At 38.0% G+C, this 15,971-nt stretch overlaps 1 protein-coding gene across 1 annotated transcript in view; it reads right to left on the bottom strand.

The window, feature by feature from the left end:
* col7a1 (collagen, type VII, alpha 1) overlaps nucleotides 1–15,971 on the bottom strand; it is a 72,705-nt gene that overhangs the window by 9,484 nt on the left and 47,250 nt on the right. Inside the window, exons 78-106 of the mRNA XM_077198314.1 lie at nucleotides 13,936–13,980; nucleotides 13,687–13,800; nucleotides 13,516–13,587; nucleotides 13,378–13,422; nucleotides 12,200–12,235; nucleotides 11,421–11,456; nucleotides 11,304–11,348; nucleotides 11,135–11,167; nucleotides 10,939–11,001; nucleotides 10,560–10,595; nucleotides 9,152–9,232; nucleotides 8,925–8,993; nucleotides 8,762–8,797; nucleotides 7,238–7,297; nucleotides 6,973–7,017; nucleotides 6,858–6,893; nucleotides 6,658–6,753; nucleotides 4,706–4,831; nucleotides 4,465–4,536; nucleotides 4,323–4,358; nucleotides 3,112–3,171; nucleotides 2,979–3,023; nucleotides 2,580–2,615; nucleotides 2,376–2,411; nucleotides 1,939–1,995; nucleotides 1,590–1,661; nucleotides 946–1,017; nucleotides 479–514; nucleotides 284–364 (exon numbers count right to left, since the gene is read on the bottom strand). Coding sequence (XP_077054429.1) covers nucleotides 284–364; nucleotides 479–514; nucleotides 946–1,017; nucleotides 1,590–1,661; nucleotides 1,939–1,995; nucleotides 2,376–2,411; nucleotides 2,580–2,615; nucleotides 2,979–3,023; nucleotides 3,112–3,171; nucleotides 4,323–4,358; nucleotides 4,465–4,536; nucleotides 4,706–4,831; nucleotides 6,658–6,753; nucleotides 6,858–6,893; nucleotides 6,973–7,017; nucleotides 7,238–7,297; nucleotides 8,762–8,797; nucleotides 8,925–8,993; nucleotides 9,152–9,232; nucleotides 10,560–10,595; nucleotides 10,939–11,001; nucleotides 11,135–11,167; nucleotides 11,304–11,348; nucleotides 11,421–11,456; nucleotides 12,200–12,235; nucleotides 13,378–13,422; nucleotides 13,516–13,587; nucleotides 13,687–13,800; nucleotides 13,936–13,980 — 1,677 coding nt within the window. The remainder of the gene's footprint in view (nucleotides 1–283; nucleotides 365–478; nucleotides 515–945; nucleotides 1,018–1,589; nucleotides 1,662–1,938; nucleotides 1,996–2,375; nucleotides 2,412–2,579; nucleotides 2,616–2,978; nucleotides 3,024–3,111; nucleotides 3,172–4,322; nucleotides 4,359–4,464; nucleotides 4,537–4,705; nucleotides 4,832–6,657; nucleotides 6,754–6,857; nucleotides 6,894–6,972; nucleotides 7,018–7,237; nucleotides 7,298–8,761; nucleotides 8,798–8,924; nucleotides 8,994–9,151; nucleotides 9,233–10,559; nucleotides 10,596–10,938; nucleotides 11,002–11,134; nucleotides 11,168–11,303; nucleotides 11,349–11,420; nucleotides 11,457–12,199; nucleotides 12,236–13,377; nucleotides 13,423–13,515; nucleotides 13,588–13,686; nucleotides 13,801–13,935; nucleotides 13,981–15,971) is intronic.

The raw sequence follows: 15,971 nt of genomic DNA, 5'->3' as shown, positions 1-15,971 counted from the left end.
ATGATTCATACGCAGGAGTCTTTCATGTGCCTCGCTGCACTCAACAAATCAATTTCTCAACAGATGCACGCACATACACACACACACAAAAAACTGATATGATGGCTCTATGGTACATATGCAGATGAATATCAGACACAATGGCCTGGAATCCAGACTGTGGAGGAATTATAAGCAGTGTGATCATCTGGTCTGAAGGGCTCCTCAAGGTTACTGATAAAGCTTGCAAGAGTCAGTTCGAGTTTTAATCAAACAGACAACCATTTAAAATGCACACACACACCTTGAGGCCTCGCAGACCTATGTGCCCAACCTCTCCCTTCTCTCCTCTCATGCCAGGCAGGCCACCGTTACCAGGTGTTCCCTGTAGAGGACAGATAAAAAAAATGAGAGGTAGTCATATGGAAACAGCTGAGTCTGGGGACTGTATGTGTTATTCATGCACTGATGTTATAGGCATCTGAATAAAAATACACACCGCTTCACCTGGGACACCTGGCTGCCCTGCTTCTCCCTGCAAATGAATAGCAAAAAATGATCAATATGACGTTCGCACACATTTATGTAAATTTTTAAACACCCAAATGTATTTATCAAAGTTATGCTTAGTTTTGCTTTCGTTTGCTTTTCGTATCAGTCTGTTTAATCACCTGTGTTCCTTTGTTCTTCTTTTCCTGCCATAATCAGTTACCATGGATATTAACTTAATCATCACAGCTGTTCATCATTTAGTTCATCACCATGTGTATTTAGTTCCTGTCCTTTACTCATTCTTTGTTCGGTATTGTTTGTTTCAAGTTACTGTTTCAAGTTGTTGGTTTATGTTTAATAAAGACTGTCGTTATTTATACCTTCTTCATCCTTGGACTAAAACCGTTACCGTATTCATGTATATGCATGTGTTTATTCATGTTCATTTGTGAGAGAAGAGTAGATATTCTTCACCTTCTGACCACCAGGACCACGGGCTCCTTGGAAACCACTGGAACCTCTCTCTCCTGGCTCACCTCTCAGACCCTACAAATATTAAAGAAAAATCAAAAATGAAATTTCTTCCATATATTAGTAATGAGATGAAACAAACATATTGACTCTCCTGCTTCTGAGAAGAGACCCTAGCAATCTGACACATATCTTCTCTAGATTTTCAGAAGAAATCTCAACAAAGTCTGTAATCAAAAGTAAGAGATTTCAACATTTCTCAGATTCTTCTAAAACCTTCTAAAGCCATTCACATACATTTCATAGCTCTTACTGTACGTCTCATTTGTGACTGTATTTCTTTCACCTAAAGAATTTTAGGAGAAACATTTAAACAAATAAAAAGTTATGAAACCGCAACCTTTAAAATGAATCAACAGAGAAGAACCATTTTAATTTGGGATACACCAATATTAAAATTGTGGCTGATACCAATAAGCTGATAATGTATTTTTTTATCATGTTAAGGCTGATAACTACTAAATAGCCCATTTTAAAATGATATACTATTTTGTCTAAAACCAATTGTTTTAAATGCTACAATAGATTTTAGGCATCACAACATTATATTGTAGTTGTACATAAAAACAAGAAAAATTTATTTTTACCTGTTCTCCTGGTGGTCCTTCCTGTCCTTTTGCACCCTTTTCACCCTGTGCACCTTTAGGTCCTCGCTCCCCCTGAGGAGAGCAGTGTTCAATATAACTGATTGGGTTTACATCAACCCAATTGATCTGCCTTTAGCCTGTTGCCTACTGACTCGTTAACAATCTCCAGAATCGATCCTGAGGCAGGCACACATAAATGCTTTATGACCAGTTCTCATAGGCACATGTTCACAAAAGATAAGAGACCTTCAGCAACCTAACCTTCATTATTGGCCTTTAATTTTTTATATAAAGTGACACAAAAGCGATATAACACCTGACAAAGCTTCATCAAATAATTTTGACTCACAGTTTCTCCTTTCACTCCTTTCTCTCCGGGAGCCCCCCCCGCCAGCACAGTATCTCCCTTGAAGATTCAAAATCAAATACAGAAATATATTATTAAATATTTAAAAAGAAAAATGTCGTATATCGAATATGCAAAATAAACCCCATCAGGGTGGTACGCCATCTTCACATCTGACCACACTTGTAGGGGTTTATTTTGCAAAAATGACCAGCTGACTGTTCATGGTCCTGCTTATTATACAGCTAAAAATAAATAAAATGCACATGAAATTTTGTTTCAAGTTAAAATAATTTTATTATATAAGAATAATCAAGTTTAATGGCCAAGTTTAGCAGTTATTATTAAAAAATACTGCTATGGACCAATCAGAATCAAGCATTTCTGGGAGCTGTGTAAAAAAGCAGGATGATCAATGCATATTTAAAAAAAAAAATCACCTTTTCGCCTTTAATTCCTGAAGGACCTTGCTCACCCTGTGAATAATTGGTATATTTAACATTATTTCTAAGTTTATATGACATAAAACATCTGCATGTAAATTAAAGTATTCTATGACAAAGTTACTAATTTTTCTTTTTTTTTTAGCAGAGTAAAGGACAGCCTGAGACAGATTGTAGCAGCAGACGACAAGTTATACACACCTTATCTCCTCTGTTCCCTTTGCTGCCAGAAGGACCCTGTCAGTGGGACAGACAGATGAGTAGAGGAGAAATCTTATTTGCTTGTACATTTGTAGATAGAAGACGTACAGCGCTGCAAAAGGCCTTGACTCATAATGGTTTTGAAATTGCAGCGAGTGGGAGACGAACACATCATAGCCCTGAATATAAAGTATGACGAATACAGTGTGCTCGTACAGCTACCTCTATCCCTGCATCAGCCTTTTCACATCTAGACGAGGGCTCAGATCAATGACACCCATCAAGAGAAACTGACTGTTTCTGTTTGACTGACATCAATATGTATAGAAAACAGGATGTAGTGGGGTAAAAAATAATGAGCGAATGCTGAATGTTGTTAACAGAAAGGAGTATATTTACAGTAGGGCCTCTCTCTCCATCTGTTCCAGCCCGACCTTCTTCTCCCTAAAAAAATTAGACAGATACACCCACCATCACTATCTGATGAGCATACAAGCAAATGAACATAATATAGATTAGTCATGGACATTACCCGTGGCCCGAGGTCTCCACGCTCTCCTCTCAGACCTGGCACTCCTACTCCAATTTCACCCTGAATGTGGAGGGGGAAAGTGAGGAAAGGGGTAATGTACTCTAAAAATACTTGTCCAATAGTACCACTTTTGAAAATGCTTGTATATTTCATTACAAATTATATAATCAACATAAATTTGAGTGAAAAGACATTTCAGAATGTCTTGGGTATATCTGTATTTTACCTTAGTGACAATATGCACTTAGTTATGAACTCCAGTTCAGTCGTTTCCAGATTTAAATAGGAAGAAATACCATATTTCAAATTTTTGAACTATGTACTATATATTGTAAAATATACTGATATATGATTAAGCAGCTCTAAACAGATTCAATCCAGGGCTTGTTTAGGCACACCGTTGTGACTGAACCAGTTGAACTCATGAATAAATTAACACCAGCCAAGTGAAAAATGCGAGTAAAAATCGTAAAGACTGTGATTAAATTATGTACATTTATAGTTTGACGCAATGCATGTTTCAGAGTGAAACGCATCATATTGTTCATTTACATGTGAGCAGCTCATAATCTGGTATTTTCAGTGGCTCAGAGAGGCTCAGTTTATAGAAACTATAAATATATAGTTTTTATAAACTTTGCTTTATAAAAGCAAAGTTTATATTGTATATCTTATTTGTACCAGGCCTCAAAAGTAGCCCGGGCCTGTAGGCCTGGACGGAGGCCCGGCTTGTTGCTTTACGCAAACTCTTTAAGTGTTGGGGATTTGGGTCACCTATGACGTGCATTTGAAAACGCAAAATTACATGTGCCAACCGTCTTGTAATCAGAATTATTTATAAATCTGTTGTCAGCAAATGAGAACCTTTTGGTCTTCCAGGAGTTTTCTGCAAAAATAAAAGCTCTATGGTTTAATGATTGAAAGCAAAAAAAGGAAGACAGCCATAAATACAGGATTAGTATTGTAATTTTACTGTTGTCTTTTTTTATTATTATTTTTTGCAGCCTTCATTTGATTTATCAGCAAGTAAACTCCTTTTTCATGAATTTTGAATTCTATTAAGTGGAAAAGCTCCCCTTTCTCATGCATACTTGTGCATGATTTTAACTGCTCCTACATTTTTGACTGTGCTTCTTAAGTTTTTAAATTAGGAGCACAGATTCTCTTAAAAAAATTAAGAATAGCAACCTAACAAGTAACACATCAATTACCTTATCGCCCTTGAGTCCTGGAAGGCCCGCAGTACCCTAATATGAAGATAAAGACATCACTGAATACCACTGATGGATAGACACAGTTATACTTGCTCAAAGAAACACCTGTTTACACATAATTTGATTTTAACATTCTTACAGAGGGTCCTGGTTGTCCATCAGCTCCAGATGTTCCTGGGTTTCCTGTTTTGCCTATAAATCCTTGTAGACCCTTTCAACAATAAGAGGCATCAGAGGAATTGTGATCACTGGATGCAGTCAATAGACTACAATTTCAGCAAGTAATTTTGTTTATGGTATTTAACACATTTCTTTATGTATTAATAGCCATTCTAAATATGTGTCACATTTGTTTCTGTATGTGCAGTAACTCAACTAACCCTCTCTCCTTGTGGTCCAGGGGGTCCTGGCTGACCTGCTTCACCTCTCTGTCCTACCAGTCCTGGTGTCCCATCCAATCCACGTGGTCCAGGAGGACCTAGAGGACCTGGCAAGCCAGGGTCACCCTGGAACAGATTAAAAACCTTCGATTCAATATACACACTAGTTTTTTTTACATTTTCTGTGGTTGACTATATCAGGGGTTCCCAAAGTAGGGGTCGTGAGACAGCGAGGGGGGGGTCGCGAGATGATTTCCAGAAGTGTAATTGACAGAATTACTAAAAAATATTTTGCTACCTAAAAGTTAAAGATTTTTAATAAAACTCAAGAGATGGTGGATGTGTGGAACTTCATGATTTATGAGTGACGTTAGTCTAGTAGAATTTTCTAAAAAATAATTTGCTACTTAAAGGTTAAAGATTTTTTGTGTCACGCATGCATGCATGTCTATTTCCCTCATATTAAATATAAAACGCATGTGGACTGATATTTTTCCAATATCCGGACTCCTTTATTAACGGAGTAGGCCTAAATAAACAGACGTTTCAATTGTATGAAATGCATTTTCTGAGAATTTATATTTCAAGTTTTTCCTGCAAAATTTCAAAATCCGCGCTCTTTGGTCCATCAGTGGTTGAGTCACCATATATCGGACAACATTTGGAATGGGTCAGACATAATTCTGACCACTTATTAAGTTTTGTTTTAAGTAAATTTCGTTTTGTATAAATTGTATCTTCATTTTAATCAATGTTTTCATCAACAAATTGACTGGATTAATAAATAAAAAGCAAATATAGTAGACAATATAATTAGGACACGGAGGCGCCGGCGCGTGAACTGGAGAGCGTCTCATAAATTAACCGAAAACTGACAGAACACACTAGTTTATTAATAAACAATTCAAATGTTTAATGCACAATCCTTACTTTGGCCGGTTCTTTGTGGCAAGCTGTATGCGTGCGTTGAGATGCGGAATAGGCAATATAAAAATGCTGTCATTATAATAGGTTTCTAGTGTCAATGTATTGCTTGTTTTTCTGTTTATTTCATGTTGTGACACTTCTCTTCTCTCGAACATAATGCTGGTACGTCAGAGCGACAAAAGCGTCAACAAGCTTTAACAAGCGTCAACAAGCTTCAATAAGCTTCCCCGTACTTTTTGACAAGCGTCCTCGACAGGGCGGCCAGAGCTTCTTTGCCGCTCAAGTCGGCGGCGGTGTGAACGTACAGTTATGCTTCTTGCGCTGACTTTTGGGACTCAGTTTTGAACTGGTGTCAAGGCGCAATGAATGAAATGAACAAATGGTAATTAAATAGAACCCCTAGGTGAAATGAACGAGGGAGAGGATCACAACATGTGAATTCATCCACTCCCGAAATACTTAAAAGTAGTGGCTGGTGAACTGGAAGAATAGAGTAAACATTAAAGTTACTTACACAATGGGTGTCTGATATGAATAAAACGTGTCGAATTATAATGGAAAGGATTATAATTACCTCTTCCATAAACATCAGTGTGTATTTTACAAACTCTAAATGTATTGTTTTTTTAGTACTTATGTAAATTTAGGGGGCGGCCCTGTTCCAACGTCTATGCACCAATCTCATTAGGTGATGTTAATATTTAATATAAAATAATATAATGGTTGTTTTGACTGTTGTGTTATTTTGTGTTGTAAGTATGCCTATTAGTGCGTGTGCACAGTTTCACGCAATGTTTGTATACTTTAACCACCTCCGAGGATATAGGGGTCGCGAATCACTCGCACCTTTATTTTGGGTGTCGTGGGCTGAAAAGTTTGGGAACCCCTGGACTATATGACAGCAAAACCATTGCCATGTGGTCGATTTAAGCTCGATTTGAGCCACAAGTCAAAGTTAACACTTAGAGTTTGAGGTTTGTCAGCAACAGTTCTATAACAACTCCAAAATAAAATTAATCAATGACCTTTAAGCCGATGGGTCCAAGTTGTCCTGGAGGCCCAGTCATCCCCACGCCTGCCTCACCTTTCAAACCTTTGGGCCCTTGTGGGCCTCTCATTCCCTAGAAAATGTGAAAAAGTCTTTTAAGGATGCATGTATTATAGTGGAGATGAAATGGATGGTGGTGCCATTGCTTCTGCCTTTGAAGTGAATGCAGGAACTCACATTTTCCCCAGACTCTCCAGGATCACCCGCAGTACCCTGTGAGTAAATAACACTTTAAATTCCATTTCTACACAATGTAGATCGGCACTCTATAATATTATCAGACAGAACTCACTCTTTCTCCTTTTATCCCCGCTGGCCCCTTGTCTCCTTTTGGGCCCTAAAATACAAAACAGGCACACAAAAGAAATTAGTACGTGTATGAAATATGAATTCAGAATTAGTACTACAAATGATAAATGATGGCTGATGACAGAATATGATGGAAAACTTTGAGAATAAATAATGGGTCATAAAAAAGACAGATAAAAACATCAGAATGAATAGTCGGCTGGACAGAACCTCACATATACTGTATGACCAAAACGAGTGAAACTCACTGGTAATCCAGGAAGGCCTCTTTCTCCAACAGCCCCTGGCAATGTCTGACCAGGAGATCCCTTAAACAATCATCAAAAAGATATGAGTTAATGATGTGGTATATTTATGTCAGAAATATATCTATGGTGCATTATCTACAATCTATGTCATGGCGCGGTGCAGTTAAGCCATCCACTTCTCTCAGGGGAAATGGTACTCTACCAAATGCTTGAGTTATGTTTATTCCATTTATGTTTTTTCCAGGACATTCTGCACATTTCTGAAAACATGCTGTACATATTTTTCAGATATTATCAAGATTGCATCATAGTTGAAACTGTGGATGGGATCTCTTGACAGATTAGGTGCTCCGGGAAGTGTTTGCCTGTACAGTGAAGGCAGGTGATGGATTTTGCCCATGGCGTTTAATGTGCAAGAGCCACAGTAGTTTACTTCCCTGTCCTGTTATAATTGTCAACAAATGTGATAAATATATATGGAGCACATCAGTGCCAGTACCTAACTAAACCCACACACAATAAGGCACAATTACAGAGTATTTGTGTCATAAATATGGCAGAATGCTGAAAAAGGAGGTCAAACTTTTCACAAGTATACTCCCTGTATCAGATTTTTTTAGATGTTGAAAGTACATATACATACAGGTAAATATATTAATCAGACTGAAATAATTCTGACTTGTCGCTCATAAAAAAAAAAGGCACTTAAAATGGAAGTCTAGAAAGCTTTTTTATATGAATTCTTCTGGACAACAATGTGCGTTATTCTAGGTAGATAAACTACTCTGTATTTTTTACCAACATCACTTCTGTGAGTAGAATGGTCCACTCCCTACAGTCTGATATCCCTACATGTATCATGCTGAAATTTTGCTTAATTACTGGTCATGACTGGTTGAATATAACTTTGCAGACAATTGGTAATTAATTTTAGCACATTTGTCTTTTGTTAGTATGTATAATGTTTAAGACTCAGCAATATTTTACATTTATCTTGTTGCACTGTATTGCCCCATTGTCAATTTCTGTTTCGTTCAAATTCTGTTCAAGATTGTTAGTTAACTAAGTTAACTAACTAAGTTAACTAATTGTTAGTTCATTTGTGTTATGAAACACTGTGGACCTTCTTGTGTTGGATTTGTTTTAAAGACACCAGCAAACATGATAAAGACATTAATGAAACTGGATGGAAAGCATATAGGAAGTTTGAAACTGTCAAAAAATGACCAAAATTGGTATGAAAAAACAGAATCAAGGATTATCGAAGGGCATTAAACATTAGATTAAAGTAAAATAAAATATGGCTTGGCTTGAACAAATGAAAGTCTTCGATTGTCCGAGGTTTACTTGAATACTGTGCTGCTCCTCAGTTGGCATTTGGGTTTTGTCAACACTCTATTGAAGAGCTCACGTACATGGTGCTCTAACATTATGTTTGCTGCAAATGAGATTATCTTTCAAGCAGGTGAGAAGGGTTGATCTTCACATAGTGTTCCCTATGTTGTAACCATGGCAACAACTTACCGTCTCACCCTTCAGTCCAGGGGGTCCGGTGACAGACTGCAGAACAAAGTGGAAATAAAGGGAGAGAGAGATAAATTGAACAGGTTGGGAATTAAAAGCATAGTGTCAATCAAACTACACATTACGTGCAAATCCACACATGCAGATGCACATATGGATGCACCTTTCCTGGTGGACCGCTGTCTCCTTGCTCTCCTTTAAGTCCTGGGGGGCCTATGGGTCCAGCAATACCCTGAAAGTAAGTGACAGAAAGAGATAATTAGACAAAGAGAAAGCGGTTAAGTAGGGAAGAACAGAAAAAAAGCAAAGAAAATATGAAAAAAAGAAGCAGAAGATCATGAAATTAATGCACATATGTCATGTTAATGTCAAGGGCATCTGATCACTCACCTGTTTCCCAGGAAATCCTGGCAGGCCCTCTTTCCCTGGAACACCATCTCTCCCTGGGACCCCAGGCTTGCCTCCCTCTCCCTGTGTATGCCATTATGTTAACATGTTAAAGATAACCTTGTTACTCAAACAAGTGACTTTTTAACTTACCACAAACATGATAAAAAAAACAAATAAAATACATTTTTGTTTATTTTAATGTATACATCGTGCAGAAAAGGTAATTTGAATTCTTTGAAGAGAAAATGCACCTTATATTTTATTTATTTTTCCTTCTACTTTTGTCCTTACATTTGTTGCAAGCAACAGTTGTCAGTGTTTGTTTGTTTATTTATTATATGTAAGTTATGCTTCGTTTATAAAAAAAGTTAAATAAAAACAGTTTAAAAAAATCTATATTCCTATACACTGCATTTTAAGAACAGAAAATCAAATAGAACAAAACAAAAATGTTTATGTGAGCACATTCTAAACACTACAGTAAAGATGAAAGCAACTAAATGCATCACAAATATTTTAAATTGTTTTAATTGGCACTACAACTGTTCAACTCTTCAAACTAACTGTTGTGATGCAATGATATTTTCTGGTTAACCTTCAAAAGGGCTGGCATTTTCGATTAGATTGGCAATCAAGTAATCAACAATTGTTTTGACAATTGAGAAATAATTGATATTCACAATAAAAAATACCTCCCCAAGTAGGATTATGTATGCGTTAAATCTCAGAGGGAATGTATAAACAGTATGTGTGATGTATTGTATGAATAGACTGTGTGTGCGTGTGTGTGTACCTACATAATTTGGGTAAAAATGTACACCCAAAAGGTGAGTTACAAAACTTCATTTTGGAAGGTTTTAGCATCTACAACTAACTGTATATAAAAACAATGGAAGTCTATGGAATGTCCCTATTTAGAAAGCTTAGTAAATGTGTGTGTGTGTGTGTGTGTGTGTGTGTGTGTGTGTGTGTGTGTGTGTGTGTGTGTGTGTGTGTGTGTGTGTGACAACAGGAGAACAGAGAGTCACTTCATATAAACTAGGTCTGGGTACTGCCAACTACCTCAAAATACCATACTCATTCATGCAATACATGCATCACGATATCATAATTGGATTGTGCCTACAACTGCACCAAGCGTGTCAGTCCGAAAGAGTAAATTGGGGGTTCAGTTTCAATCTTTCTCGCACCTCATAGAAGCAGTTCTGATGGCACTGTTAAACCAATATTTACTTATTCAAATCCAAAGTCAAGTGCTCTTGTCATTTGTTGCTCAGACCCTCAACTATGCATTGCCTCAGATTCACCATTTTGCCGACTGGTTGAAGAGGGAAGCTTGTAATAGAGCATTTATCGTAATATGAAATTCTCTGTAATATATGTTTGTCTGTTATGTTTATTTACTCACCACTTGTCCTGGTAGCCCTGGGGGTCCTTGTGGCCCCTGCAAACATTAGAAAATGCTGCATTTATCCCTACACATACAAATATAAAAATCACCACATTCTATAAGAGCAAGATGTCTATGCAATAACCACAGGATCTACTGAACGCCACAGTACACTGATATTTAAGCAGTATCTGCTGAAATAGGCCTACGCGAGGAGGAAAAATACTGTAATTTTGCCAAAATCCAAGGGCAAGCCAAAGACACAGAGGGATAAACAGAGCATGTGAAGAGGCTTTAAGCTGAAGCTGCAGAGATTGTCTAATGACCTCTGTGGAGAGACATAGGTCAAACTCCTCTTAGCTGTTGGAAAGACACCAATATTGCATTTTTATCTTACTATTGCTCCTGGAGTGCCTGCAGGTCCAGGTAACCCTCTGTTGCCCTGAGGTCCAGGAGGGCCCTTGAAGAATGAAGAGAAAATATAAAAGAGTGAATAAACTCTGGTGGGTTAGTTATGTAACTCCAAATACACATTGCTGTGTATCAAATCGCCTGAAGAAAAGTGTTCATCTCTACTCAGCTGGAAAACTTACTTGAACTCCAGTGCCTGGTTCTCCTTGGTCACCCTAAAATGACATGCATACACAAATAATCAGGACACAAATAGGGACAAAATAAACATGGTTCATGCCATTATGGTTGATCTGAAATTACCGCTATGAATGAAATTCTGGGATCTATGTGAAATAATGCAGTATTTACCTTCACACCAGGAGCCCCTGGGGGTCCATTTCCACCCATCGGACCCTAAAATTCCAAACCAAAGGTTAGAAATATTTTTATTTTTATTTGAGTATGTACATAACTGAATATACGTACAGTTGGTCCTCTTATTCCTGGTTCTCCTGGATTCCCCTGTGCAAAATACACATTTGGTATGAACAGCAGGCTGATACAAATATAGTGCACACAGACACACTCAAACATACACATGCACAGATAAACAGCACAGACAAGCTATGAATGGTCAGACATACTGTATACTTCTGACAACGACTGCACAAACATCGAATACACATACACTACTGTTCAACTTTGAGGGCCGGCACAATTTTCTGAATGTTTTTGAAATAAGTCTCTTGAGCTTACAAAGGCTGGTGATTTCATCAAAAATACAGTAAAAAAGAGTAATTGAAATATTATTACAATTTAATTGCTATTAATTGCTCATTTAAAATGCTATTTATTCCTGTGATGGCAAAGCTGAATTTTCAGCATCATTACTCTAGTCTTCAGTGTCACATGATCCTTCAGAAATTATTCTAATTTGCTGATTTGGTGCTTCAGTTGAAAATATAGAAATCTTTTGTAAAATTATAAATGTCTTTAGTGTCACTTTTCATTAATTGAAGTTTTTTTTTGCTGAATAAAATTGTTAATTTCATTCATTCAAAAAAATAAACTTTAGAACAGTAGTGTATAAAAATTACAAACATTTACACTGCTTACAGAGACTTAAGACAATGTATATTTCAACCCATACATATATGATCATCTAACAGACTTAAACTCACAAACACACAAACAAACTACACAGACAAGGACGGCCTCCTTCCCATTATTAGTAAAGCAGCCTATCTCAGCCACAGAAAACCTACCGGTCTGCCCAGCACTCCTGGGAACCCAGGCAAGCCCTAAAGAGAGAGGGAGGATGGAATGGAGGGACAGGAAGTGTAGATAGAGCAGAGGTGTGATGGTACAAATGAGTGGAATTAGAAAATGAATGGAGTGGGATTACAAAAAGGAGTGGAGGAAAAGAAGAGACAGATTGGTTAGCGGATAGAAGCAGTGCTGCATTTGTTACTTCTGTGTGGTTTATCTATGGAGCCTCAAGCAAAGGAAGTCAGCTAGTGCTCACAGCAAGGCCTACTACTCGGAGCAAATCCCCAGGCCTAAGAGGGGCTGCCGTGTTGGGATGCTGTTACTCACAGGTAGGCCTGGTGGACCGGCCAGTCCGTTCAAACCCTGCTCCAGAGGAGAATAAATAAATGTGTGAGTGAGAGCGTAAACTCTCCTCTTCCTCTCCACTAAAGCTAATTTTTTCATCTCCATTTCATTGAGACAGCATGTTTTTATACTGTATGACTACTACACTACGACATATTTGACTTAACTGATGAAAAGCAAACTGATTATAAAGTGTTGCAGAATTCCCTAAACATTGCCAAACCTTCAAATGAAAGGTTGCATTCTCTGGTAATCTAACCATACCATGGTTTGTCATAACTATAGTATACCAATATGCATGATTGTTAAATCATAAGGATGCATAAGACATCATCAGAAGGTGGTGCCTGCCAGTGCAAAAGATGTTTCTATGCAGTTACTGTGATATCTTGGGTGGTTGCTAGGGTATTCTGTTTGGTTAATTGGTGGTTACTTACTGGACTTAGTCCCACAAAAGCCCATCCAAAATCTCTATGATTTTCTGGTTCACAGACAAGCCTTGGGTCCCTCCTTTAGTGTCAGTCTGTGTGTGTTGTTGTTTTATTGTTTTTTATTTTTTTGCCTGTTTTATCATCCACCAGGCACAAATTGTCTCATCGCTTAAGAAAATAACAGCACAGTTCTCCACAACCAGCCACACTATCTACAGATGGTGTGGGACACGTTACATGCCAAAGTTCAATACTTAGGATTAAATATGTGTTCAAATAACTAACCTTAATTAACCTTAAAACTAATAATTAACATCAACATTAATTAGACAAAGCAGCTGAAATCAATTTCAATAAGTAAAAACTGGCAACACAGCTAATAGGAATTTGTTTCCCACCGGCTTCCCATCATGTCCTTGTTTTCCTGGATCTCCTTGACTTCCCTAAGATAACAGAACCACAGTTTTATTGTAAAATTAAATAAAAAGAGAGAGAAGTTCTATTGTCAGTTAAGGCCAGTAAAAGGGTACACTCACCGGGGAGCCATCTTTTCCAGTCTCTCCACTGACTCCTTTGTCCCCTTTCTCCCCACGAGCACCTGTGTAGCCCTGAGAGAGAAACACATCACAGAGCAAACTGTCAACTAAGGTCAAAAACATATAAGGTAGCATCCACACATAAAAACACTTCAAAAACTCCACCCTCACCCGCTCTCCCAGAGATCCTGGAGGCCCTACGGCACCGGGCTCACCTCTGATACCTTGGGGGCCTGGCAGACCCCTAGGACCAGGCAAACCACTCTGAGCGGTGGCAGAATCGCCCTTAGAAAAACACAGGTGTAAATGCTCAATATGTTGCCACACACAAAATTAATAACTACAAATCTTTATCTCAGTTCACTGTTCACAGTTCACTTCCACTAGTTTACTAAAAATGTGAGCTTCATTTTGTTTTACCTTTGGTCCTGGAGGGCCTCCTAGGCCAGGCAATCCAGCCGGACCCTAAAAAGAGAGGATTTAATCCATATGAAAGCAAGAAAGTAATTTTTGAACTAGTGCTGTCAAATCAATTAATCGTGATTAATCACATCTAACATAAATGACTTTGTTTTACATAATATATGTGTGTATATGTACAGGTCCTTCTCAATAAATTAGCATATTGTGATAAAGTTCAATATTTTCCATAATGTAATGATACAAATTAAACTTTCATATATTTTAGATTAATTGAAATATTTCACACCAACTGAAATATTTCAGGTCTTTTATTGTTTTAATACTGATGATTTTGGCATACAGCTCATGAAAACCCAAAATTCCTATCTCAAAAAATTAGCATATCATGAAAAGGGTCTCTAAACGAGCTATTAACCTAATCATCTGAATCAACTAATTAACTCTAAACACCTGCAAAAGATTCCTGAGGCTTTTAAAAACTCCCAGCCTGTTTCATTACTCAAAACCGCAATCATGGGTAAGACTGCCGACCTGACTGCTGTCCAGAAGGCCATCATTGACACCCTCAAGCAAGAGGGTAAGACACAGAAAGAAATTTCTGAACAAATAGGCTGTTCCCAGAGTGCTGTATCAAGGCACCTCAGTGGGAAGTCTGTGGGAAGGAAAAAGTGTGGCAAAAAACGCTGCACAACGAGAAGAGGTGACCGGACCCTGAGGAAGATTGTGGAGAAGGACCGATTCCAGACTTTGGGGGACCTGCGGAAGCACTGGACTGAGTCTGGAGTAGAAACATCCAGAGCCACCGTGCACAGGCGTGTGCAGGAAATGGGCTACAGGTGCCGCATTCCCCAGGTCAAGCCACTTTTGAACCAGAAACAGCGGTAGAAGCGCCTGACCTGGGCTACAGAGAAGCAGCACTGGACTGTTGCTCAGTGGTCCAAAGTACTTTTTTCGGATGAAAGCAAATTTTGCATGTCATTCGAATTAGGTGCCAGAGTCTGGAGGAAGACTGGGGAGAAGGAAATGCCAAAATGCCTGAAGTCCAATGTCAAGTACCCACAGTCAGTGATGGTCTGGGGTGCCATGTCAGCTGCTGCTGTTGGTCCACTGTGTTTTATCAAGGGCAGGGTCAATGCAGCTAGCTATCAGGAGATTTTGGAGCACTTCATGCTTCCATCTGCTGAAAAGCTTTATGGAGATGAAGATTTCATTTTTCAGCACGACCTGCCACCTGCTCACAGTGCCAAAACCACTGGTAAATGGTTTACTGACCATGGTATTACTGTGCTCAATTGGCCTGCCAACTCTCCTGACCTGAACCCCATAGAGAATCTGTGGGATATTGTGAAGAGAAAGTTGAGAGACGCAAGACCCAACACTCTGGATGAGCTTAAGGCCGCTATCGAAGCATCCTGGGCCTCCATAACACCTCAGCAGTGCCACAGGCTGATTGCCTCCATGCCAAGCCGCATTGAAGCAGTCATTTCTGCAAAAGGATTCCCGAACAAGTATTGAGTGCATAACTGAACATAATATATTATGAATATTATCATAATATTTAAAGGTTGACTTTTTTTGTATTAAAAACACTTCTTTTATTGGTCGGATGAAATATGCTAATTTTTTGAGATAGGAATTTTGGGTTTTCATGAGCTGTATGCCAAAATCATCAGTATTAAAACAATAAAAGACCTGAAATATTTCAGTTGGTGTGCAATGAATCTAAAATATATGAAGTTTAATTTTTATCATTACATTATGGAAAATAATGAACTTTATCACAATATGCTAATTTATTGAGAAGGACCTGTATATATATATTTATATATATTAAATATATACTGTATGTCTGTGTGTATATACTGTATTTACACACACACACACACACACATTTATATATATTTACACACACACACACACACACACACACACACACACACACACACACACACACACACACACACACACACACACACACACACACACACACACATAAATATAATATATGTAAATATAATAATATATACACACAC

The sequence above is a fragment of the Siphateles boraxobius genome, unplaced genomic scaffold (genome assembly GCF_051911475.1).
Source record: "Siphateles boraxobius isolate OS27281-9 unplaced genomic scaffold, OSU_SipBor_1 41, whole genome shotgun sequence".
NCBI lineage: Eukaryota > Metazoa > Chordata > Actinopteri > Cypriniformes > Leuciscidae > Siphateles > Siphateles boraxobius.
Note: the sequence above shows the minus strand (reverse complement) of the source record. Positions and strands in the feature narration are given on the sequence as shown.